At 41.2% G+C, this 27544-nt stretch overlaps 1 protein-coding gene across 5 annotated transcripts in view; it reads left to right on the top strand.

Annotated features, from left to right (window-relative positions):
• Nucleotides 1–27544, top strand: part of ARHGAP26 (Rho GTPase activating protein 26) — a 470301-nt gene that overhangs the window by 229931 nt on the left and 212826 nt on the right. For all 5 annotated transcript variants that reach the window (XM_082454134.1, XM_082454135.1, XM_082454137.1 and 2 more), the window contains exon 12: nucleotides 16335–16371. In XM_082454134.1, the coding sequence (XP_082310260.1) occupies nucleotides 16335–16371 (37 nt within the window). The remainder of the gene's footprint in view (nucleotides 1–16334; nucleotides 16372–27544) is intronic.

Below are 27544 nucleotides of genomic sequence, written 5' to 3'. Positions count from 1 at the left end.
GAAATTGCATAATGTTGCAGAGTTTCCTCTTCTTGTTGCTTGCTTGTTACCCAAAATACAGTAGTTCCTTCTAGAATCTTGAAGGAATTTGGCAGGTCTCACCCGCTGATGATCTATTGTGGTCTCGAGAGTCAGTGTTATCCTGATTTGAGGTTGATTTTTTTCTTGAGGTCAAACAGCAAAGCTTCCTGAATTATAACTATGGCAACAGTGTTTATACAGCATGCAAATCGAAGTCCTGTGGGGTTAGGGGGAGCACTCACCCACAACATTCACTGTTAGTAACCCCAGAAACGTTTCGCTCGTGCTTAATTTACCAGGCCCGGAAATAGGTTAAAATAATTAGCCTAGGCCTTCACTGGATATCTGAGTGGACCCCACCACCTGCATGCTCCAGGAGGGGCTGTTTCACCTTTTCCCTTGAAATTCTATCAGCTTCATTCGAGACTTCTCGCAGAGAAGGGCAGTAAGTGCCAGCAACACTCCAAGTAGAAAGCTATAAGGATAATCTGCTTATCAAGGTCATTATGACCGGCTTCTGACCCACGGAGGAAGACTCAGACAAGAGAATGTGCATCCTGGGTCTTAAGCTCCTCTCCCTCAGTCAGGAGCGATTTCTTGGACTGAATATATGCCCAGCCCTGTGTTAGATGCTGGGTGGACCCCCATAGAAGTGTAAGACAGAACTGGCCACTGGGGATTTATTTGGAGATGAAAAATAATGGGAAATGAAAAGCTGTGTCCTGAAGCATTAAATTCTATAGAGTGGCCTGTTAGAGCAGTGAGAGGTCAGAGAGAGGAGATGGCAGGGAAGTCTGCAGCCAGTAGGAACCCTTTGTGGAGGCAGAGGAAAGGGAAATGCCATTTTTGAGCACTTTCAGGCACTGTGAAACTATTTTTAATTCTCCCAATACTCCCACAAAGTATTATTACTTAGCTCTCCTTCACCATAAGAAAACAGACTCAGAAATGTTAAATAACCACCCAAAGGCACACAGCTAAAAAGGCCCATGGAACCAGGCCTGCATGCCAAGTCTCCAGGGCCCACAGCACACTCTGTCTACCTGCTTTGCCTCAACCAACTCCATTTCCCCTTGTTCTGGAATCTGTCCAAGTCTTGTACAGGTGAAAGGACAGGCTAACAATAATGAAACCTCAAATGAAGCTGAATGTGTCAGCCCAGGAATGCCTAGGGCTGCCTTCTGGACGAAATGGGGCTTAGCCCTTTGTGTGGGAATGACATTCAGTCAGTGGGCTTGCTTTAGTAGACCAGGAAGAGCTCTTAACTGTCGGATATTTTCATCCAGCTGAAATCTGCCTTCCTGGGACTCCACACTGACTTTCATCTCCATTCAGAGCAGTAAGTCTTCCCCTTCTTGGACATGACCGCCCTTCAAGTATTTGAAGACCAGTATTGTGATGTCTTGAAGGCTTCTCTTCTCCAGCCGGAGCTGTAGTTCAGGGCAACACATCTGGCGGGAGCTATGTGTCTGATAGATTAGAGCAGAGACAAGAGAGAGGGACCAGCGAGAACAGGGAGAAGGCCAATGTCGAGATCCAGATGAGAAGACAAAACCTGACCTCAGGCAGTAGGAAAAGAAATGGGGATGACGGATAGATTCAGGATACATGACGGTGAGAAATCTTGTTACTGGACAGATATGTGAGGTAGGCGGAAGGGGGGAACTCAAGGATGAATGAATTTACTTTCTTTCCCCCTCTACTTTGTTGTGTATTTTTCTTTGTTCTTCATTCTAGAGTTCCCTATGAAGCTTAACTAGGCTTTTCTCTCATGAGCTTTTTTGGTATTTGCCACGGCTCTTGGCTGCAAGCAATAGAAACACAACTTAAAGAAAAAAAGATGTTTTGGTTCACTCATGGCAAGAGCAGGGATGACACTGAGCTGCATCCTGAGGTTCAGACAATGCCGTCAGAATCTGGTCTCCCTTCCTATCACAGCTCCACTTTCCTTTGGCCTGTTTTACTCAGGCTTTGCCTCTGTGGTGGCAGGGGTTGGCCACAAAAGCTCCAGGCATGTGTCCTATTCTCCTAGCAACATGACAAGGCCTCGTTCCCTACAGTTGTGATAAAAAACATTAAAAACAAGTCCTGTTCACTGCATTTGGCCTGGGGCGAATCACATGCACACTAGGATGCCAGGTCTGGATCCCCTGGCCAAACCTGAAGATGGAGTTGGACTCAGCCCCAGCCCCCGCCAGTAGCGTGGTGGGGTGGCTCCCAAGGGAAATGAGGGTGGAACCCCTGGCAGTAGAGGAACCTGGATGCTGAGCAGAGGGAGCCGGGAGCATGTATTCTGAGCACTTTGCTTCCCCGCACTGTTACTGAGGAATTGCACAAGAGGTAAGCCCTTTATAGTCTTAGGTGCAAAGCAGCAGGCAAGGCTTGAACTAATAGAACAGAAAGTGTGTTTTTCTACCCATCGTCACTGTCATAATCATGAACAGCAAGCGGTCATTGTTACTCACTGGCTTGCTGGTGTGTTGGTGAGCAAGTCTTCAGGGGCCGTCAAGAGACTATCCAGCTGGCTTTGGGAGCACAGCCGCTTGTGCTGGGCCATTTTCCAAGAGACTCTGCCTTTGTCCTAAGGCGCCTCTGTTGCGTGGGGGAGGGGTCCTCGGTACCGTGAGCTACAGTGACCCCTTCCTGGTGACCCCATGGACTACTAGTAGCATTTGCTGTCAGTTGTTGGGTGTAGAGCTAGCATTCAGCGGTGTCCCATAGAAAATAAGTGGCTGTATGAGGGATTCTGACAGGCTTGAGTCAAACCAAATAAGATAAATGTACTTTATCTTGTCTCGTTAATAAGACCTGAATTGTGTATTTCCCTTTCTGTCTAAGGTAAAGATTCCTAGAGAATTTGCCAGGTGTTTAGAAGAATGAGATATACCCACCTGGCAATGATAGGCCTGGCTTACTTCTTCTGTCTGGTTGATGCATCGACGCATTGTCCTCCTTGCTTCATTCAACATGAGGATTTTTTTTTTTTTTTTTTAATTTCCATCTCTCTTTTATTCCTCTACCCACAAACTGTTCATCCAATCAGTACTTACTGAGTGGTCTGCTATATTCCAGTTAGTAAACCTCTTTGCATGTAATCCTGCAGGGCAAGAGCAAGGTCTTCATGTTTGTTCAGGAACAGGTCCTTGGGAAGAGCCATCAGATATATTTTTATTGGTTTCACTTTCAAAAGAGCCTCCCTAAGACAGCAAATGCAATACCGGTAGCAGTGGAAGAGGCAAGCCAGAGGAAGCGTTGCCAGGTGAGAATTAGAAAAGCAGCAGCAGCCATTTTACTTCCTTCTCTGGAGCACCTTCTGTCACTCGGGCTGTGGTGACAAGAGGCCTGTTTCTAATGGGAGAAGGAGGAACCAATACCCAGCTCCCCAGCTCTGGACCTTCGTGTTGAGACATATCCTCATTTACTCCAAGCTCTTCAAACTGGTTTTATCCCCACAGGCTGAAGATTCAAACAATTAATTTTTTTTCCATTATGGTTTATTACAGGATATTGAATATAGTTCCCTGTGCTATACAGTAGGACCTTGTTGTTTATCTGTTTTATATATAGTAGTTTGTATCTGCTCGTCACAAACTCCCAACTTATCCCCCTCACCCGCTTTCCCCTTTGGTAACTATAAGTTTGTTCTCTATGTCTGTGAGTCTATTTCTGTTTTGTCAGTAAGTTCATTTGTTTCATATTTTAGGTTCCACATGTATGTGATATCACATGGTATTTGTTTCTGACTTACTTCACTTAGTATGATAATCTCTAGGTCCATCCATGTTGCTACAAATGGCATTATTTCATTCTTTTTTATGGCTGAGTAATATTCCATTGTATATATGTACCACATCTTCTTATCCATTCATCTGTCGATGGACATTAGGTTGCTTCCATGTCTTGGCTATTGTAAATAATGCTGCTATGAACCTTGGGGTGCAAGTATCTTTTCAAATTATAGTTTTGTCTGGATATATGCCCAGGAGTGGAATTGCTGTATCATATGGCAACTCCATTCTTAGTTTTTGAAGGAACTTGCATACTGTTTTCCATAGTGGCTACACCAATTTACATTCCCACCAACATGTCAGGAGGATTCCCCTTTCTCCACACCTTCCCCAGCATTTGTTATTTGGGGGTTTTTTAATGATGGCCATTCTGATTGGTGTGAGTTGGTACCTCATTGTAGTTTTGATTTACATTTCCCTAATAATTAGTTATGTTAAGCACCTTTTCATGTGCCTATTGGCCATCTGTATGTCTTCTTTGGAGAAATGTCTATTTAGGTCTTCTGCCCATTTTTTGATTGGCTTGTTTGTTTTTTTGTTATTGAGTTTGTATGAACTGTTTGTATATTATGGAAATTAAGCCCTTGTTGGTCACAAATATTTTCTCTCAGTCCGTAGGTTGTCTTTTCATTTTGCTGATGGTTTCCTTTGCTGTGCAAAAGCTTATAAGTTTGATTAGGTCCCATTTGTTTATTTTTGCTTTTACTTCTATTGCCTTGGGAGACTGACCTAAGAAAACATTGGTACAGTTTATGTCAGAGAATGTTTTCCCTGTGTTCTCTTCTAGGAGTTTTATGGTGTCATGTCTTGTATTTCAAACAGTTCATTCTTGAAAGCTTTTCTAACTGTGGCCTGTGGACCACCATGAGAAGAGAGGGCCTCCTCGATCCAAAAATTCATGTCCGTTATTGGTTGGTGTTGCACAGGCCAAGGGTGTCTTACTGGTAACTTTTGGTGGGTGTTACTAAAAGTTCCTATATTAATCCTGTTTAATAGAGTTTGCTTAGTATTCGAATGTGGTGCTCTACTCAAAAATCTGCCTACCACACAGTCCTGGGCAAAGCTGTCAGTTCTCTCGGTCTGTACTCTCAGCTTTTTTTTTTTTTTTTTTTTTTTTTTTTTTATTTATTTTTTTATACAGCAGGTTCTTATTAGCTATCCACTCTACATATATTAGTGTATATATGTCAATCCCAATCTCCCAGTTCATCACACCACCAACGCCCCCACCACTTTCCCACCTTGGTGTCCATATGTTTGTTCTCTACATCTGTGTCTCAGTTTCTGCCCTGCAAACTGGTTCATCTGTACCATTTTTCTAGGTTCCACATATATGCGTTAATATACGATATTTGTTTTTCTCTTTCTGACTTACTTCACTCTGTATGACAATCTCTAGGTCCATCCATGTCTCTACAAATGACCCAATTTCGTTCCTTTTTATGGCTGAGTAATATTCCACTGTATATATGCACCACTTCTTCTTTATCTATTCGTCTGTCGATGGGCATTTAGGTTGCTTCCATGACCTGGCTAGTGCAAATAGTGCTGCAGTGAACATTGGGGTGCATGTGTCTTTTTGAATTATGGTTTTCTCTGGGTATATGCCCAGTAGTGGGATTGCTGGGTCACATGATAATCCTATTTTTAGTTTTTTAAGTAACCTCCATACTGTTCTCCGGAGTGGCTGCATCAATTTACGTTCCCACCAACAGTTAAAGAGGGTTCCCTTTTCTCCACACCCTCTCCAACATTTCTTGTTTCTAGATTTTCTGATGATGCCCATTCTGACTGGTGTGAGGTGATACCTCATTGTAGTTTTGATTTTCATTTCTCTAATGATTAGTGATGTTGAGCAGCTTTTCATGTGCTTCTTGGCCATCTGTATGTCTTCTTTGGAGAAAAGTCTATTTAGGTCTTCTGCCCACTTTTGGATTGGGTTGTTTGTTTTTTTAATATTGAGCTGCATGAGCTGTGTATGTATTTTAGAGATTAATCCTTTGTCCGTTGATTCATTTGCAAATATTTTCTCCCATTCTGAGGGTTGTCTTTTCGTCTTGTTTATGGTTTCCTTTGCTGTGCAAAAGCTTTTAAGTATCATTAGGTCCCATTTGTTTATTTTTGTTTTTGTTTCCATTACTATAGGAGGTGGATCAAAAAAGATCTTGCTGTGATTTATGTCAAAGAGTGTTCTTCCTATGTTTTCCTCTAAGAGTTTTAGAGTGTCCACTCTTACATTTAGGTCTCTAATCCATTTTGAGTTTATTTCTGTGTATGGTGTTAGGCAGTGTTCTAATTTCATTCTTTTACATGAAGCTGTCCAGTTTTCCCAGCACCACTTATTGAAGAGACTGTCTTTTCTCCATTGTATATCCTTGCCTCCTTTGGCATAGATTAGTTGACCATAGGTGCGTGGATTTATCTCTGGGCTTTCAATCCTGTTCCATTGATCTATATTTCTGTTTTTGTGCCACTACCATATTGTCTTGATTACTGTAGCTTTGTAGTATAGTCTGAAGTCAGGGAGTCTGATTCCTCCAGCTCTGTTTTTTTCCCTCAGACTGCTTTGGCTATTCGGGGTCTTTTGTGTCCCCATACACATTTTAAGATTTTTTCTTCTAGTTCTGTAAAAAATGCCATTGGGGAGCAAGCCCCACCCCTCATGGAAGACACGCTTCTCTGCCTGCTCAGAGGCACAGTGGAGCAATGCCTTGCCTCAGAGGCCGTCCAAGAGGCCAAAGGCTTACTTGCAGCAAAGTGGGCTTCTGGAGCTGAACCTGGGGCCCCAATATGACATCTGCCAAGGGCATTTTCCTGGCTTGTTCAGCACTTCAGATCAGTCAGTGCAAAAAGGCCTTACGGGACTTTCCTGGTGGCACAGTGGATAAGAATCCGCCTGCCAATGCAGGGCACACGGGTTCAATCCCTGGTCCGGGAAGATCCCACATGCCACAGAGCAACTAAGCCCGTGTGCCACAAGTACTGAGCCCGCATGCTGCAACTACTGAAGCCCACGTGCCTAGAGCCCGTGCTCTGCAGCAAGAGAAGCCACCACAGTGAGAAGCCCGCTCAACGCAACTAGAGAAAGCCGGTGCACAGCAATGAAGACCCAACACAGCCAAAAAATAAGTAAAAATTAAAAAAAAAAAAAAGAAAAAGAAAAAATGCCATTGGTAATTTGATAGGGATTGCATTGAATCTGTAGATTGCTTTGGGTAGTATAGTCATTTTCACAATATTGTTTCTTCCATTCCAAGAACATGATATATCTCTCCCTCTGTTTGTGTCATCTTTGATTTCTTTCATCAGCATCTTATAGTTTTCTGAGTACAGGTCTTTTACCTCCTTAGGTAGGTTTATTCCCAGGTATTGTATTCTTTTTGTTGCAATGGTGAATTGGATTGTTTCCTTAATTTCTCTCTCTGATCTTTTGTTGTTACTGTATAGGAATGCAAGAGATTTCTGTGCATTAATTTTGTATCCTGCAACCTTACCAAATTCACTGATTAGCTCTAGTAGTTTTCTGTTGGCATATTTAGGATTCTTTATGTATAGTATCATGTCATCTGCAAACAGTGACAGTTTTACTTCTTCTTTTCCGATTTGTATTCCTTTTATTTCTTTTTCTTCTCTGATTGCCGTGTCTAGGACTTCCAAAACTATGTTGAATAATAGTGGCAGGAGTGGACATCCTTGTCTTGTTCCTGATCTTAGAGGAAATGGTTTCAGTTTTTCACCATTGAGAATGATGTTTGCTGTGGGTTTGTCATATATGGCCTTTATTATGTTGAGGTAGGTTCCCTCTATGCTCACTTTCTGGAGAGTTTTTATCATAAGTGGGTGTTGAATCTTGTCAAAAGCTTTTTCTGCATCTATTGAGATGATCATATGGTTTTTCTTCTTCAGTTTGTTAATATGGTGTATCACATTGATTGATTTGCATATATTGAAGAATCCTTGCATCCCTGGGATAAATCCCACTTGATCATGGTGTATCATCCTTTTAATGTGTTGGTGGATTCTTTTTGCTAGTATTTTGTTGAGGGTTTTTGCATCTATATTCATCAGTGATATTGGTCTGTAATTTTCTTTTTTTGTGGTACCTTTGTCTGGCTTTGGTATCAGGGTGATGGTGGCCTCATAGAATGAGTTTGGGAATGTTCGTTCCTCTGTAATTTTTTGGAAGAGTTTGAGAAGGATGGGTGTTAGCTCTTCTCTAAATGTTTGATAGAAGTCACCTGTGAAGCCATCTGTTCCTGGACTTTGTTTGTTGGAAGATTTTAAATCACAGTTTCAATTTCATTACTTGTGATTTGTCTGTTGATATTTTCTATTTCTTCCTGGTTCAGTCTTGGAAGGTTATACCTTTCTAAGAATTTGTCCATTTATTCCAGGTTGTCCATTTTATTGGCATAGAGTTGCTTGTAGTAGTCTTAGGATGCTTTGTATTTCTGTGATGTCTGTTGTAACTTCTCCTTTTTGATTTCTAATTTCATTGATTTGAGTCCTCTCCCTCTTTTTCTTGATGAGTCTGGCTAATGCTTTATCAATTTTGCTTCTCTTCTCAAAGAACCAGCTTTTAGTTTTATTGATCCTTGCTATTGTTTTCTTTGTTTCTATTTCATTTATTTCTGCTCTGATCTTTATGATTTCTTTCCTTCTGCTAACTTTGGGTTTTGTTTTTTCTTCTTTCTCTAGTTCCTTTAGGTGTAAGGTTAGATTGTTTATTTGAGATTTTTCTTGTTTCTTGAGGTAGGCTTGTATTGCTATAAACTTCTCTCTTAGAACTGCTTTTGCTGCATCCCATAGGTTTTGGATCATCATGTTTTCATTGTCATTTGTCTCTAGGTATTTTTTGATTTCCTCTTTGATTTCTTCAGTGATCTCTTGGTTATTTAGTAACGTATTGTTTAGCCTCCATGTGTTTGTGTTTCTTTACGTTTTTTTCCCTGTAATTGATTTCTGATCTCATAGCGTTGTGGTCAGAAAAGATGCTTGATATGATTTCAGTTTTCTTAAATTTGGTAAGCCTTGATTTGTGATCCATGTTGTGATCTATCCTGGAGAATGTTCTGTGTGCACTTGAGAAGAAGGTGTAATCTGCTGTTTTTGGTTGGAATGTCCTACAAATATCAATTAAATCTAGCTGGTCTATTGTGTCATTTAAAGCTTGTGTTTCCTTATTAATTTTCTGTTTGGATGATCTATCCATTGGTGTAAGTGTGGTGTTAAAAAGTCCCCCACTATTATTGTGTTACTGTTGATTTTCTCTTTTATAGGCGTTAGCCATTGCCTTATGTATTGAGGTGCTCCTATGTTGGGTGCATATATATTTATAATTGTTATATCTTCTTCTTAGATTGATCCCTTGATCATTATGTAGTGTTCTTTCTTGTCTCTTGTAACATTCTTTATTTTAAAGTCTATTTTATTTGATATGAGTATTGCTACTCCAGCTTTCTTTTGATTTCCATTTGCATGGAATATCTTTTTCCATCCCCTCACTTTCAGTCTGTATGTGTCCCTAGGTCTGAAGTGCTTCTCTTGTAGACAGCATATATATGGGTCTTGTTTTTGTCTCCATTCAGTGAGCCTGTGTCTTTTGGTTGGAGCATTTAATCCATTCACGTTTAAGGTAATTATCAATATGTCTGTTCCTATTACCATTTTCTTAATTGTTATGGGTTTGTTTTTGTAGGTCCTTTTCTTCTGTGGAGTTTCCCACTTAGAGAAGTTCCTTTAGCATTTGTTGTAGAGCTGGTTTGGTGGTGCTGAATTCTCTTAGCTTTTGCTTGTCTGTAAAGCTTTTGATTTCTCCGTAAAATCTGAATGAGATCCTTGCTGGGTAGAGTAATCATGGATGTAGGTTCTTCCCCTTCATCACTTTAAATATGTCTTGCCACTCCCTTCTGGCTTGTAGAGTTTCTGCTGAGAAATCAGCTGTTAACCTTATGGGAGTTCCCTTGTATATTATTTGTTGTTTTTCCCTTGTTGCTTTCAATAATTTTTCTTTGTCTTTATTTTTTGTCAATTTGATTACTATGTGTCTCGGCGTGTTTCTCCTTAGGTTTATCCTCCTGGGACTCTCTGCACGTCCTGGACTTGGGTGGCTATTTCCTTTCCCATATTAGGGAAGTTTTCGACTATAATCTCTTCACATATTTTCTCAGGTCCTTTCTCTCTCTCTTCTCCTTCTGGGACCCCTATAATGCAAATGTTGTTGCGTTTAATGTTGTCCCAGAGGTCTCTTAGGCTGTTTTCATTTCTTTTCATTCTTTTTTCTTTATTCTGTTCCGCATCAGTGAATTCCACCATTCTGTCTTCCAGGTCACTTATCCATTCTTCTGCCTCAGTTATTCTGCTATTGATCCGTTCTAGTTTATTTTTCATTTCAGTTATTGTATAGTTCACTCTGTTTGTTCTTTAATTCTTCTAAGTGTTTGTTCTTTAATTCTTCTAGGTCTTTGTTAAACATTTCTTGCATCTTCTCAGTCTTTGCCTCCATTCTTTTTCTGGGGTCCTGGATCATCTTCCCTACCATTATTCTGAATTCTCTTTCTGGAAGGTTGCGTATCTCCACTTCATTTAGTTGTTTTTCGTGTGTTTTATCTTGTTCCTTCATCTGGTAGATAGTCCTCTGCCTTTTCATTTTGTCTGTTTTTCTGTGAATGTGGTTTCTGTTCCACAGGCTACAGGATTGTAGTTCTTCTTGCTTCTGCTGTCTGCCCTCTGTGTGCTCTTAGCTTTTTGAAGGATGTTTTTTGGGTATCCCAAAGTGTCTCAAGCTGGTTGTGGTTTTCAGTTACTGCTATACTTGTATGTATTAATGGAAGTTTGTAGAATTACTGTTATGTTTAAATTGGGTGGAAATTCTGTTCTTACATAATGGTTGTGTTGTTGCGATTTTAATTACTGCTTAGCTTCTTTTGAGTTCTTCATTGGTCACCAAGCTTTTTTTTCCTTTGGAAAGTGGGACTGGGTGGGGAAGTTCTATGAAGTTGTGGTTGAATACAGATCTAGTCTAGAAGACTCTGCCACTTGTTAGCTTTGTAACCTTTGGAAAGTTATTTAACCTACAAAATGGTGTGAAGTGGAGGCAGTGGTAGTACCCCATCAGCTGGAGGATGAAATAAAATAATTCATGTAAATGCTGAGTATGATGCCTGGCACATAATCGGTGGTGGAAAAGTGACTGTGGTGAGTAGTTACTTTTATATTTAACTGCCATTTAAAAAAACATTGAGAACTCTTGCTAAAGTTGACTTTAGATTTTATGCTTTCCATTAGTCCTTTAATTAGTTTCATTTGGTTAAATTTCAATGCTAATGAGGCCAATGTCACTGGATCCCTCAAACCACATACCCATCCTTAGCCATTTATCCCATAGGGGATAAGTATTGATATGAAGAGAAGGAAAGATGAGGATTTGGTGATGTCACGTATGGCACTCAGTAAGTGCTGGGTAAACAAAGCCATTCCCACTTAGTGCTATTCCTATGCCAACATCTGGCCTGGTGATGGTGATGAAAGGTCATCTTTACCGAATGCTCTGTGGGCCACAGAATTTGTATTCTACTCTCTGTGTTAAATGTTTTCTATTTATTGTCTTATTTAATTTTCACAGTGACCCTAAGAGATAGGGAACATTAATGTCCCTATTTTACACTAGCAAAGACTGAGGTTTAGAATTGTGAAGTGATTGGACTGTATAGCCAGTAACTGGTAGATCTGGACTTTGAACCTAAGCAGCAGATAAGCACAAATCTGTTACCCCTGACAGACAGTTTAAAAGAGCAAGTCCTAGTGATGGTGGATCCATTGTGTCACACAGAGAGGAGGGTCAAAAATTATATCTGATGTTGTAGAACCAGCTTGGGCAGTGTTTTGGGGTGTGGGCACGTAGCTCTGTTTTGTGTGTCCCTACATGTGCGCATCCAAGGAACAAGCAGGTGGGAGGGGTTTAGATGTTCCAGGCTACTTGGAAGAGACCTCTGGGAATGACAAAGCTTAGGTGTGAATTCAAGTGCAGTTGAAAAATGAGCAACAGATTTAAGTGAATTTGCCCATGAATCTATTTCTCCAACACTTTCATTTTGTGCTGATTTTGATCCAAAGTGCGATGTGGCCAAGTGCTAATGCAGCTGTGTGTCAGAGGGAAAAGTGAGATTGCTTTGTCTAATTATTGCTCTATTTATGCCTTTAATTTATAAGTTTAAAATAATTTCCTTTCTGTGCTTTCTTGGTAAGGCCTGGATAATGGTAATAAAGGACACCCGTGGAAAAATTCTGGGAACCCAAATGACTCTGTATTCTCTCTTAATTCTCTAGGGACACGTAAATTGAATTGGCTCAGCAGTGAACAGAATTGATTACAAAATCACATCTTAGTGCAGAGGGGGCATATGAAAGCTTTGCTCACCCTCCTTTGATTTAATTAAATCGTACTCCCATCATAGCTTCTGGGTGAGGACTCATAGAATCGCAATGCCCTGTGATTTGTATCAAAGACCTACTTTCCTGCCCTGGTGTTTATCTTCAGAATCGAGCCCTGTGGTTCAAAGAATATGAAGTGTCTCTTCTGTGTTAGGTGCCAGCTGGTCACGTGGGTTAGTGGTGAATGCTTCAGGCTGGAATCAAAGGCCATTCCCAGTTTCATTTTCTCTCCGAGTCATGGCAAATTCTTTCTAACAGTGACTCACCTTCCCTAACTGCGCACGACATCTCATCACCTTTACCGTCGTCGTCGTCATCATCATCATCATCATCATCATCATCATCATCATCATCATCATCATCATGATGTCTTATGTATCACGTGGTTAGTGGTTAAGAGCTTGGGCTTTGGAGACAGACTGTAGGAGTTTCTGTCTGGATTCTGCCCAATTCCAGCTGCCTGACCTTGGGCAAGTGACCTAACCTCTCTAATGCCTCAGTTTTCTCATCTATATGTCAGGAATAATTAGGTTGGTGTGAGGACTAAACAAGATAAATGCATATAGAGTGCTCAGAGTGGTGTCTGACACATAATAAGGCTTTTGTCACCATCGTTTGTATTAATTTGTTATTACTGTTGTAATTATTTTATAATGAATCTCAGATGGACCCTGATAACATAAAGTAGACGTATGTAATTTGTATTCTCTGGAAACATGCACTTGAAAACAAATGTTCATTGGTATGGATATGTAACAATTCTCATACACAGTGTTCAGCAGAAACTAGTGCATCCCTGAATGAAAGTACTGTAGAAAGTCAGAGGGCTCAGAGACTTGCATGTGGCCAGGTCTTAGAGTACTCTGGCTAAGCAAGATGGTTAGACTTTAGCTTAAGTTGGGTTGTTGAAACTGTGTATTAACTGATTTATTCTTCCTAGGAGCCATAATTCAGGAATTGTTGAGTGACTCATGTCCCCTTGAATTGATCCTGGACATTTGAGTTCTATCCTTTTAAGACAAAGGCTCTTGAGAGGCTTACTTGAAGGCATACAAACCTAAGATAACTCTACTAATCAATCCTAAGACAGAAGCCACTGCCAAAGAGACCTTTTATTTTAGGAAATTGCCCTTGTCTCTGAACCTCAGTCTGACATTAGTGGGCAACTATGAGATCTAAAGAAGGTTTCCCCAGAACAGACTGAGCATTTCTAAAGGGCGAATCGCATGCCCTCTGCTTCTGCCAAAATGGAAGGTATTTACAAACCATAGATTACTGGTATGGCTTGGTAGTTGTGTGCATTTGTCACTGCCTGGAAAAGTAAATGACAGTTGGAACATCCCTACAACGGCAAGATAGACTAGTACACCACCTTCCAGCTTTGTGTCCTTGGACAAACTATGTAACCTCTCTGGGCCTCAGGTTCCACACCTGTAAAATGGGAATAACACTAGTACCTAACCCACAAGGTTGTTAAAAAGATTTGATGATGTCACGTATGGCACTTGGTAAGTGCTGGGTAAACAAAGCCGTTCCCACTTAGTGCTGTTCCCACGCCAGCATCTGGCCCGTGTGATGGTGAAGCTGCTCCCCCACCCCGGGCCTTCCTTGTTGGGCCATGTAGTCACGCAGTCCTGGCAGGCATGGTTTGTTAGCTTCATTTCAAACTCATTCTCCTTGGCTCATTTACCCAAACCAGACAGAGATTAATGGCCTGGCCTCAGAGGATCGGGCGGCACATGTTCCTGGTGCCTTTGGCTCACTGATAATCGCCTCTCTGATTTGGGGAATGCCTGGGTGTTCCAGGCCTGGGCCTCCTGAGCCCCAGGAAACATTAAAAGAAAGTAATTTGGTACAAATTCACCTCCTAGTTAAGGAGGCCTGAAAGCCCTGTATTTTGTTGTTCCTTCTGGATTTTGCCATTTAGAAACAGGAGCAAGGTTTCTCTGGGATAGGATGTTTGAATTTAATGGGAGACATGAAGTGAGCAAGGATGGCTGGAAAAAATACTTGCCCAAATAGTGTCTCTTCCCCTGTGTTTCCCTCACCTACCTGTCCGATTTTAGTGCATGCCATTGACCGTGAATGGCTCGTCCTCGCTATTACGAGGTTACCCACTTTGCTCTGCAGGATTGTGCCGCTGCCTCTCTCTTTGCCACGTCCTCATCTCCTGCCCTTCTCTTTTGTGCACTAGTTGCCAAGTGCACTGGCCTTCCTCCCTCCAAAAGGCCATACCAGGCTCACAGTCTTTTGACTCCTTTTATGCATATAAACTGATGCCTTTTCATTCATCACACAATAATGCTTGAAGTACAGAAACCCCTTTATTCTCATCTTTCTGACCTTCAGTAAGTGCCTGTGTGTCTTTGTAGTCTTCTTCAGGAAATGAATAATGATCATAAAGTGGAGTGGTTTGTTAAATTATCTGTTTGATAATTCAAAGACCTTCTTGGCTGACTCCTTCAGTTTATAGATGGGGCAGTAGAGACCCGCAGAGGGTGAGAGACTTACCCAGTGACACAAGGCAATCGGGGGGCCATGTTAGAACTATCGCCCAGCTCTTGACCAGCATCTCACCCATATTTCCTAGCAGGTAAAAAGTCCACTTAAGGTGTCATGGCTCTTTTTTCAGAGATGCTTGGCTCTGTTCCTCAAAGGGTTAAATAAATGGCTCTCAACCAACAGTGGCCATCACAATCATTTAGAATATCCTTTTTTTTTTTTTTTTTTTTTTTTAAAGTTATGACCAGTTTCATGCTATGCCTTTTCATACCTACAGAATCATAAGCACCAAAGAAAGATTTGGGCACTATGATTTTTTTTCTAAATCAGAGGCTTTATTATCTTATTTAATAATGTCAGCATATCAGGGATTGGCAAACTATGGCCCACAGGCCAAATCCAGCTCACCACCTACTTTTGTATGGCCCATGAGCTCAACATGGTATTTACAGATGAACATTTGCAATTGACTTGATGATGAGAAACATTTTGAACTCTATTTAAGCTAAATGTTATCCTTCCTCTATAAAAAATGCTATTCTTCTGATTAGTCAATCTGTATTTCAAAAGATTGTACTCCTTGGAAAAGATACTCCAAGTGGTTGTGCTGACCACTCTTGCCTGAGAACCAGTTCTTTAACCCCTGGATGAACCAAGCCAAGCATCTCTGAAAACAGCCATGCAACCCTAAGATTGATTTTCACCTGCTAGGAATATTATACCTGTATTTCGAAAACTTACTATATTTTGAATTTTGTCAAGAAAAAATTGTGGAAATTTGTCTTCTCTCTTGTTTTACAAGTACCTGTATAATATCATTGATTTGACTTTTGCCTCCTGGCCTGCAAAACCTAAAATATTTACCAGCCTGTCCTTTACAAGAAAAAGCTTGCCGACTCTTTCAGTGTGTCATTGTTTTTTATTGGGGTACATTCCCTTTTATGAATTCTATAAATCATTAAAGGGTTTTCTATTGTAAAAGTAATATATTCTCCTTATAACATTCAAATTCACAGAAGTATATGAAGTAAAAAATGATTGGTCTCATTCCCCAGTGTTAGCACTTAAGAGTTTGTAATGTGTCTCTGTCCAGACTTTGCCACGTACTAGCTGTGAGACCTTAGTTAACCTCTCTAAGCCTCTCAAATTCTCCATCTGTAAAACAGTGATAATAACCGTTCCTACCCAACAGAATTGTTGCATAGATAAGTTGAGATAATTCCTGTAAATTGCTCAGCACGTTGCCGTTGCCTGGTGTGCAGTTAATGCTTAATGATTTGTAACTAATTACATTTTTTTCTTTTTAGTTTATATACAAACATAAGTTTGGGCTTTTTTTAAAGGAGGAATATGATTTTTTTTTTTTTTTTTTTACAATAAAGTCCAGAGGTGATTCTGATGTGCACACACTTAAGCGCTGAAGTAAATACTGGGAAGTAGGTAATTATAGAAGGGATTTCTATTTGGGGGCCAGAATTGCCTTCCATCGTCTAGCACAAACCAGGGAAGAGGAGAAGGTAATGGTTTTCTTCAGCGAACCTGTAGGGTAGTATAAAATTCACACAAGTAAATGTTATTTCTGTTTTCCAGGTCTACAACTCGAACAAGGACAGCCAGAGCGAAGGAAGTAAGTATGTTGCTTGGATACTTTTCTACAGGTGAGGGTGGGCCTGGTCCTGGAGAAGTTGCTATTCTGGGGAAGAACCACCAGGAGGTGCTGTGGGCATGTTGGGTCGCCCCATTTCCCCAGTGCAGCCGAGCTACTTCTGCTGCAGCTTATGGTGTCAGTGACTCCAGGATGGTCAGTGAGCCTGACTGGCAAGGCTGTGATGACATCTTGCGCTGTATAACCCTTCACACTGTACAAAGAATTTTTATGTACATTATCTCAGTTAATCCTTTGTTGTCTTAAGAATGTAGCTCCAGTCACCACTTAAAAGTCACTTAATCCGATAACACCCAGCTCCCCCAGCGCCCTGTCCTGTGGGAAGCCAGAATTGACTTTTCCTCCCTCACAGTCTCGCTCCAAGGACTGGAGAGCCAGAACCATCTTAGTGATCGCTTAGTAACTAATTCTGTGTTCCTTGTTGCCACTTTGGGGAGTTAAGAGTGGAGACGAAGAACTCTGTCATAATATTCCTCTTTGCTGGGAGTGACCCTGGACAGCCTCTGTAGAATATACAGCACATTTCCCCTGCTACTGGCTCTGAGCACTCTGGTTAATCATGATTTCCAAGGGCACCTGTAACCTTGTAAAGATGATGGGATTAAAATGAAACCGCTATTGCTAGAGTGTTTGGGCTGATTATCTCCTTGGTGCACAGGGGAAAAAACAAATTCCTGCCACGTTGCTACCAGAGTACAAAGGAAATTCTGTCCCCTTGCCTCAGATTTGCTTTGTAAAATCCACTTGGAAAAAAAATTCCAAGATAGCCCTACCATGAATTCCAGTAGTGTCAGTAAAACAGTACCTCTTCATGTGGACAAAAGGCTGGGCTGTTTTATGTGTGTGTGAAATCCATTCTAGGACAGAGCTTTTCTTTCTTTCATTCCTTCCAAAATACAGATTCTACCAGAAGTTTTAAATAAAATATTAAGTAATTTGGAATGGTTGCTATTGGTAGGTTAAGAGGCCTTTAGGAGAGGAAAAAATGTTTCTTTTTTTTCCTTCAGGAATTGAACAAGGGGAAATTTTTTTCAAGTAAATATTCAAGGAAAAAAGTCATTCTCCCCCCCCCCCCACCCCCTGCCCCGTGCCAAGTGGGATTGTTTTAGAATATCTGAAATCAACTCTGGTTAACTTGGCCTAAAATAACAGTATAATAATAATAATAATAATAATAATAATAATAATAATAATAATAATAATGAAAGAATACAGAAGCCTTCAGTGTAACTCACAGTAAGGTAGGAAGACCTGAAGAACCAAGGCTTGAAAACAGACCAGTTCTGGAGACCCAGGGACCAATGAGAAAGGGTCTTCTGGATGATATTTGCAGGATGGTAAAGCCCTTAAACTGTTTTTTAGTCCTTGCCTCCCTCTTCTGAAGGTCCAGATTCCCAGGAAGGATAGCATCAAGGTGGTCTAGCTGTGGTCCACCCAGGGGAAGACAACACACCTTGATTGATGGTTTCAACAGTATTCATAAAATGGGAGCAGGGTGGTTTACCAAAGGGAGATCGGGGAAGCCACCGGGACAAGAGAGGATAGATGCCAAGCAGGCTGAAATAACAGATGCCCACACCATGCCCTAACCTGGGAGACACTTCTATCATGAAGGACCCAGGAACTGTGGGGGATGAGATGCATATGAATGGAGAGCCCCCCACTTCACCCCACACCAGAAGTTTGCCTGTAACTTTTGACCTTACGAACCTACTTCTCTCCCCTTGAGATAAGTGCCACTAGATTTGAAAGATGACCATGACTCTGCTGGTGGGCGTGGCAGCTGGTTGTACTGTTTTGTAAGGCCTTTGGGGCATATGTATCGGAAGCCTTTAAAAAGTAAATATCCTTTGACCCAGTGATTTGTCCTAAAGAATAGGCTGGAGTGCAAAGATGTTTCTGTAAAAAAGTTCATTGGAGCATCGGTAATAATAGTGAAGAATTGGAGACAATCTAAACGTTCAATAGGAAGTCCATTAAAAATATCATAAAGTACTATGTAGCCTTCAAAAAGAACAAGAGAGATCTTGGTATATTTGCAGAAGTGGTATCCACAGTATACTGTTCATTGAGTTTTTTAAAATTCAGGTTGTGGAACCATGCATTTATTAAAATAAAATAGTTTACTCATCTAGATACATTGATAGGAAAAAAGTCTGGAAATACATTTATCATTAAACTCTTACTCAGGATAGAGGGCAGATTATTGCGAGACACTGACCTTCTACTTTAAATATTCTGTGTACTTTGCATTGTCGACAAAGAGTATGTATTTTACAATAATGGCGATTAATAGGTAGCGTTTATCGACTGCTTACTGTGTTTCAGCGTGTTTTATCCACATTAGCTCATTTAATGCTCACAGCACTGACTGAGGTAGGTGCTTTTGACCTACTTTGTAGATTAGGAAATTGAGATTGGTGAACTCAAGAGATGTGATTTAATCTGAGTTCTGTCTGATTCTAACGTCTTTGCTGTTAACCACAAGAATATTCTACCTCCCTAGGAAAAGAACAATACAGAAAGTTCTATCTTGGGAAACACAGACACTTGCAACATTTTGCTTTCGGCGTCCCATTATCCATGGGGTGCAGAGAGTTGGCTGCCTCGAGTCTCTGATGATTCTTCAATGGCTTATTACCCTTTCATTTAGGAAGTGGGAAAGAAAAAGATGTGTTAAACATATTGGCCACTTTTCCAGGAGTACTTTTGATAGAAACAGGTTTTCTAGGGTATTGCTATTCTTTTTTTTAAATAAATTTATTTATTTTTGTCTGTGTTGGGTCTTTGTTGCTGTGTGTAGGCTTTCTTTAGTTTCGGCAAGCTGGGACTACTCTTCGTTGCGGTGCACGGGCTTCTCATTGCGGTGGCTTCTCTGTTGCGGAGCACGGGCTCTAGGCACACGGGCTTCAGTAGTTGTGGCATGCTGGCTCAGTAGTTGTGTCTTGCGGGCTCTAGAGCACAGGCTCAGTAGTTGTGGCGCACGGGCTTAGTTGCTCCGCGGCATGTGGGATCTTCCCGGACCAGGGCTCGAACCCGTGTCCCCTGCACTGGCAGGTGGATTCTTAACCACTGTGCCACCAGGGAAGTCCTGGGTATTGCTATTCTAAAAGATGTTCTGTTCAGTGATTTCCAAGCTGGCAAAACCAGAGGACTGTTCTGGGTTGGTGCTTCCACCCGTCCTTTGGCATTAGGAACCCCTGTTCATATCACACAAGCCTTAGGTTGTCTTCCCCTCCCCTCCAGAGCGCTTGTCTCTTTCATATTCCTCATGGCAGTGATTTGCAGTTTCACTGCGCTCATCGCCACAGGTGGCGCTATTGCCCAGGGTCTGATTGTTCTGCAACTCTGTTTATATGACAGTCAAAACTTTTTTAAAAGTAAGAAGTCAATCTGAGGAATTTAAGAGCGGGACATTGCACTTTTCGCCTTTAATAGCCATTTCCAAATGTCTAGCATTTTCCTTTCTAGAAAATATTTTGGTGGGAATTTGAATGCCAGCATTTTATCACAGAACCAGAATGTTTTCAAGAGACAGGTAGCAAAAGGGAATTCCTTTGGGGACACTTCTGAATTTGTTGCTTTTCTCTTGAAGTTTCTCTCAGGCCGTACAGTGCCTGTGGGGTATAAGACAGGGCCGTAAATAATGTCTGGCAGCTGCTGGTATTTTCCAAATGGCCCAGTTGCCAGGAGAGGATGGCAGCAGATAAATGCATGCACATTTCTTTGCAGAGCCTTTTTCCCCTCCTCTTTCTTCTCTGGATCTCAGGTACAGTGAGTGATTTAATCATAATCCCCGGTTTGTGGCACATGATCATCACAGGCCCCTCCCTTTCGCCCTTCATTCATTCATTTATTCATTCACTCTCTCCCTTTTAGTTCTTTTCCCACCTCCTATTCCTGTCCTCCCCTTCACCATTCTAATGTGTACCTTTAAAGTGTATTCTTGGACAATGAGTATCTTTTATCTCCCTGTGTTTTTAAGTTACCTAAATGTTTGTCTTGTTCTGTTTCCTGCTGTGCCCCCTCAGCATTGTGTTAGGAGCCGTCCATATTCCCCTGTCTACCTCCAGACTGTGGCTTCCGTCTGCTGCACACTCCACGGTGTGTAACGCTGTGCAGAGATGCACTCCACTCCGCGTGCCTCCCAGTCCTCATCACCACTAACAATACCACAAGGAGCGTCTTTGTACATGTCTACCTGTGTGAGAATCTCTTTGGGGTTTACCCTCAAGGAGAGTTGCTGGTTAGCCATAGGGTGTGTGTGTACTTAGTTTGAGGGAAGGCTCTCATCTTGTGACCTAGACTGACCTTTCCCCAGTCCTCCCAGCCCGACAAGAGTATTTCACCATTCCTGCCAACTCTTCTCATTATATTCAGCTTTCTAATTTTTTGCCAGTCTAATAGATATAAAATGGTAGCTCATTGTTGTCTTAATTTGTATTTCTCTAATAATTAACGTGTTTGAGTATCTCTTCATATGCCTGTTTACTGGGTGTCCTCTTCTGCTTTTTGCCTATTTGTGTCCTTTGCCCATTTTTCTATTGTAGTTACCATTTTTTTTTTTTTTACTGCTGATTTGTAAAGTTCCTTCTGTATTCTAGATATTAGTTCCTTGTTAATTGTAGATATTTTTATTTATTTATTTATTTTTGGCTGTGTTGGGTCTTCGTTGCTGCGCACGGGCTTTCTCTAGTTGCGGCGAGTGAGGGCTACTCTTCGTTGTGGTGCGCGGGCTTCTCACTGCTGTGGCTTCTCTTGTTGTGGAGCACAGGCTCTAGGTTCGCAGGCTTCAGTAGTTGTGGCATGTGGGCTCAGTAGTTGTGGCTCACGAGCTCTAGAGCGCAGGCTCAGTAGTTGTGGCACACGGGCTTAGTTGCTCTGCGGCATGTGGGATCTTCCCGGACCAGGGCTCGAACCCGTGTCCCCTGCATTGGCAGGCAGACTCTCAACCACTGCGCGACCAGGGAAGCCCAATTGTAGATATTTTAAATATATTTTCCCATTTTGCCATCTGACAGTTAATACTATGTGTGATATCTTTCCTTGAGTATAAAGTCTTACTTTTTATATATTCAAAAAACTTTTTGCCTTCTGGTTTACGATTTTCAAGTTGTGTTTTGAAAAAGGCCTTTCTGACCCATGTCACAAAGATATGCACCTACATATTCTTTTATTGGCTTCATGATTTTGTCTTTCACACTTTGGTTTCTAATCCAACTGATATCTACCATTGTATATGGTGTTTCATGAAGATTCAGTTTTGTTTTTATCCACATGAAAAGCCAGTTTTCCCAACAACATCTACCAAGCTATCCATTCTCACCCTCTTTGACTTGTGATACCAGCTTTATTGTGTATTAAGTTTGCACATCTGAGCTCTGTCTCTGAGCTCTTTATTTCCTTGGTCTGTCTGTTCTTGTGCTAATACCTCTCCAGTTTTAATATGATGACTTTGAGGCAGGTCTTAATATCTAGTAGTTTAAGTCTCCTCTCTTTACTCTCCTTTTTAAGGGTTGACATAGCTGACTGTGGACCTTTATCCTTCTATATAAATTCTAGCTTAAGTTTGATAAGTTCCTCAAAAATTTAAAATTTTCATTTTGGATTGCATTGAAGTGTACAGGTTAATTTGTGGAAAAATGACACTTTAAAGAATATTAGTAATGGTTTAATCATTGAATGTTTTTTCTCACAGTATGCTTTACAAGTAACAAATATTTTTTAAAATAAAAAAAATTTTATTGAAGTATAGTTGATTTACAGTATTGTGTTAGTTTCAGGTGTACAGCAAATTGATTCAGTTATACATATATATTCTTTTTCACATTCTTTTCCATTATAGGGTATTACTAGATACTGGATATAGTTCCCTGTGCTGTATAGTAAATCCTTGTTGCTTATCTATTTTATATATAGAAGTATCTGTTAATCACATACTCCTAATTTATCCCTCCCCCACCTTTCCCCTTTGGTGACCATAATTTTGTTTTCTGTGTCTGTGAGTCTGTTTCTGTTTTGTAAATAAGTTCATTTGTATTATTTTTTAGATTCTACATATAAGTGATATAATATTTGTCTTTCTCTGTCTGATTTATTTCACTTAGTATGAGTATGATAGTCTCTAGGTCCTTTCATGTTGCTGCAAATGGCAATAATTTTTATGGCTGAGTAATATTCCATTGTGTATATATACTCCTTCTTTATCCATTCATCTGTCAGTTGATATTCAGGTTGTTTCCATGTCTTGGCTATTGTAAATAGTGCTGCTGTGAACATTGGGGTGCATGTATCTTTTCAAATCAGAGTTTTTGTCTTTTCCAGATATATGCCCAGGAGTGAGATTCCTGGATCATACGGTAACTCTATTTTTAGTTTTTTAAGGAGGCTCCATATTGTTCTCCATAGTGGCTACACCAATTTACATTCCCACCAGAAGTGTAGGAGGGTTCCCTTTTCTCCACACTCTCTCCAGCATTTATTTTTGTAGACTTTTCGATGATGGTCATTCTGACTGGTGTGAGGTGATAACGTCATTGTAGTTTTGATTTGTATTTTCTCTAATAATTAATGATGTGGAGCATCTTTTCATATGCCTGTTGGCTGTCTGTATATCTTTTTAAAATTTTTTATTATTTATTTATTTTTATTTTTTATTTTTGGCTGTGTTGGGCCTTCGTTGCTGCACACGGGGGCTACTCTTTGTTGTGGTGCGCAGGCTTCTCATTGCGGTGGCTTCTCTTGTTGCAGAGCACGGGCTCTAGGTGCACGGGCTTCAGTAGTTGCGGCTCGCGGGCTCTAGAGCACAGGCTCAGTAGTTGTGGCACACGGGCTTAGTTGCTCCATGGCATGTGGGATCATCCCGGACCAGGGATCAAACCTGTGTCCCCTGGATTGGCAGGCAGATTCTTAACTGCTGCACCACCAGAGAAGTCCCTATCTGTATGTCTTGTTTGGAGAAATGTCTATTTAGAAATGTTCTAACTTCATTCGTTTATATACAGCTGGGAAAATTGACACTTTTATAATACTAAGTCACCTCCTCCAAGAGCTTTGAATGTCTTTCCATTTATTAAGACCTTTACTTTTCTGCCTAGAAGTCTTCTGTTTTCTTGGTTGAGTTAATCCCTACATACTAAATTCAAAAACCAATCTGCTATTTTTGGCAGTTGTATGAGCCGCTCAACCGTGGATCCGGCTGCCATCAGGAACCTTCCCTGAGTTTGTTCCTGGAATGTCAGGAATATACGTCAGTGACACTGAGTTTTCTCTAGTTGGTCAAATTCTTACCCAGTAGTGGAGGGAAGGGAAAAGATGGGAGTAAGAATAGATACAGAAGAAGGAAGTATGGTTTGTTGCTTCCTAAGCTTCTTTACTGAGAAGGTGATCACACCAGTGTCAATCATTCTAAACGGCAAATGTCTGTCATTGATTTTCCCCTTTATTATTACAAAGAACAGGACTCTGCCCTGGGCAGGGACCCCCTCCTCTTCCCATCTTACCCTTTGCCACCTTAATGTGTATCTCCTGAGTCTACATGTCCTGTTTCTTGCTTTACGTTGGCTGCAGTTGTGAGATTTACTCCCCAAAGGCTCTATGAGAATTGGTTCATTCTCCTTTGAAATGAGCCCAGGTCAGAAGCAGAAGGGGGAGCTAGGAAGGGACCTATTCTCAGCCCCGCTGCTGTTGTCCTGTAGTCCCACCTGAGAGACAGTTGGGAAGCCGAGAACTTGTCAGAGAGGGTACACAGTCCGGTGCATGAGAGCAAGGGAAAGGCAGGCTTTTCTAGTGTGAGTTCGTCTTTACCAAGTTTGAAGTTTTAAATAATAAATGTCACTGCCTACTTAGCTCTGAAAAGATTAGCTTGTTTACAGAAATGCTGCTCTCCCGCTGCTCTGCCAGCTGTTTGGAGACTGACAGACTGAGACAGAGAGGGATGTCTCCTAATCTTGGCTTCTAGTGCCACTTCCCTTACTGTGAGTATTAACTCGAATTCCATGGGTCAGTCGGGTCATTTAAAAGGAATATGCCCGAGTTGCCCTAGGTGTGCCTTGTCACACACTGTTGGCCCCAGCTGGCTTTTGAGAAGAATATTGCAGCCATTTTCTCTGCTTCCCACTCTTGTTGAACATGTTCTTCGCATCTACCTGAACCTCTCACTAGACTTAACTGTAGGAGTCCAGGCTTCGTTCAACTAATACCTCTTGGAATTCTTAAGAGCCATGGCCCAGGGTGACATGAGTCCTGAGGGGTAAGGACACCAACCAGCAGTAGAGTTGCCTCTTCCTTTAAGGAGTATACGGTCTGCTGATGAAGTTAAGACCCCTGGGAGATGATAGACCTATGGCCCATCACACATGTGTGGGTGTGTAGTACCCGTGCACTCTGCAGATGCACTCATGTGCAGACAGGTGCCCATAGCCAATTGGAGTGGGCCTCCATCTAGGCTAGAAAGACTTAAAAAGTGCCCTCCCTTCTCTCCAGAAGAAGGAAATATAATTCTTCCTCTTTGCTTCCCAGTCTTAATCCCTTCATTCCTTCCAGTTTGTTTTTTATTTTATTTTTTGTACAGCAGGTTCTTATTAGTTATCCATTTTGTACATATTTATTTTATTTATTTTATTTTTAGCTGCGTTGGGTCTTCATTGCTGCGCTTGGGCTCTCTCTAGCTGCAGTGAGCGGGGGCCACTCTTTGTTGGGACGCGCGGGCTTCTCATTGCAGTGGCTTCTCTTGTTGCGGAGCACAGGCTCTAGGTGCACAGGCTTCAGTAGTCGTGGCTCACAGGCTCTAGAGCGCAGGCTCAGTAGTTGTGGCACACAAGCTTAGTTGCTCTGCAGCATGTGGGATCTTCCTGGACCAGGGCTCGAACCCTTGTCCCCTGCATTGGCAGGTGGATTCTTAACCACTGCGCCACCAGGGAAGCCCAGTATATTTTCTTAATATAATCTCTCCTATGCATTTTTAAATAGCTGAGATTATTTTGTATTTTTTTTTTAATTTTTGAATTTTATTTATTTTTTATACAGCAGGTTCTTTCTTTTTTTTAATTTTATTTATTTATTTATTTATTTTTGGCTGTGTTGGGTCTTCGTTTCTGTGCAAGGGCTTTCTCTAGTTGCGGCAAGTGGGGGCCACTCTTCATCGCGGTGCGCGGGCCTCTCACTATCGCGGGCTCTCTTGTTGCGGGGCACAGGCTTCAGACGCGAAGGCTCAGTAATTGTGGCTCATGGGCCTGGTTGCTCCGCAGCATGTGGAATCTTCCCAGACCAGGGCCCGAACCCGTGTCCCCTGCACTGGCAGGCAGACTCCCAACCACTGCGCCACCAGGCAAGCCCCCAGCAGGTTCTTATTAGTCATCCATTTTATACACATCAGTGTATACGTGTCAATCCCAATCTCCCAATTCATCACACCACCACCATCCCCCGCCACTTTCTCCCCTTGGTGTCCATACGTTTGTTGTCTACATCTGTGTCTCAATTTCTGCCCTGCAAACCAGTTCATCTGTACCATTTTTCTAGGTTCCACATATATGCGTTAATATACGATATTTGTTTTTCTCTTTCTGACTTACTTCACTCTGTATGACAGTCTCTAGATCCATCCATGTCTCTACAAATGACCCAATTTCGTTCCTTTTTATGGCTGAGTAATATTCCATTGTATATATGTACCACATCTTCTTTATCCATTCATCTGTCAGTGGGCATTTAGGTGGCTTCCATGACCTGGCTATTGTAAATAGTGCTGCAGTGAACATTGGGGTGCATGCGTCTTTTTGAATTATGGTTTTCTCTGGGTATATGCCCAGTAGTGGAATTGCTGGGTCATATGGTAACTCTATTTTTAGTTTTTTAAGGAACCTCCATACTGTTCTCCATAGTGGCTGTATCAATTTACATTCCCACCAACAATGCAAGAGGGTTCCCTTTTCTCCACACCCTCTCCAGCACTTGTTGTTTGTAGATTTTCTGATGATCCCATTCTAGCTGTTGTGAGGTGATACCTCATTGTAGTTTTGATTTGCATTTCTCTAATAATTACTGATGTTGAGCAGCTTTTCATGTGCTTCTTGGCCATCTGTATGTCTTCTTTGGAGAAACGTCTATTTAAGTCTCCTGCCCATTTTTTGATTGGGTTGTTTGCTTTTTTAATATTGAGCTGCATGGGCTGTGTATGTATTTTGGAGATTAATCCTTTGTCCGTTGATTCATTTGCAAATATTTTCTCCCATTCTGAGGGTTGTCTTTTCATCTTGTTTGTAGTTTCCTTTGCTTTGCAAAAGGTTTTAAGATTCATTAGGTCCCCTTTGTTTATTTTTGTTTTTATTTCCATTATTCTAGCAGGTGGATCAAAAAAGATCTTGTTGTGATTTATGTCAAAGATTGTTCTTCCTATGTTTTCCTCTAAGAGTTTTAGAGTGTCCACTCTTACATTTAGGTCTCTAATCCATTTTGAGTTTATTTTTGTGTATGGTGTTAGGGAGTGTTCTAATTTCATTCTTTTACATGTAGCTGTCCAGTTTTCCCAGCACCACTTATTGAAGAGACTGTCTTTTCTGCATTGTATATCTTTGCCTCTTTTTTCATAGATTAGTTGACCATAGGTGCATGGGTTTATCTCTGGGCTTTCAATCCTGTTCCATTGATCTATATTTCTGCTTTTGTGCCAGTACCATATTGTCTTGATTACTGTAGCTTTGTAGTATAGTCTGAAGTTAGGGAGTCTGATTCCTCCAGCTCTGATTTTTTCCCTCAAGACTGCTTTGGCTATTTGGGGTCTTTTGTGTTCCCATACACATTTTAAGATTTTTTCTTCTAGTTCTGTAAAAAATGCCATTGGTAATTTGATAGGGATTGCATTGAATCTGTAGATTGCTTTGGGTAGTATAGTCATTTTCACAATATTGATTCTTCCAATCCAAGAACATGGTATATCTCTCCATCTGTTGGTTACATCTTTAATTTCTTTCATCAGTGTCTTATAGTTTTCTGCATACAGGTCTGTCTTTCGACTGTAGTCTCGTCACATATTTTCTCGGGTCCTTTCTCTGTCTCTTCTCCTTCTGGGGCCCCTATAATGCGAATGTTGTTGTGTTTAATGTTGTCCCAGAGGTCTCTTAGGCTGTCTTCA

Source organism: Balaenoptera physalus, assembly GCF_965194825.1.
Source record: "Balaenoptera physalus genome assembly, chromosome: 3".
NCBI lineage: Eukaryota > Metazoa > Chordata > Mammalia > Artiodactyla > Balaenopteridae > Balaenoptera > Balaenoptera physalus.
Note: the sequence above shows the minus strand (reverse complement) of the source record. Positions and strands in the feature narration are given on the sequence as shown.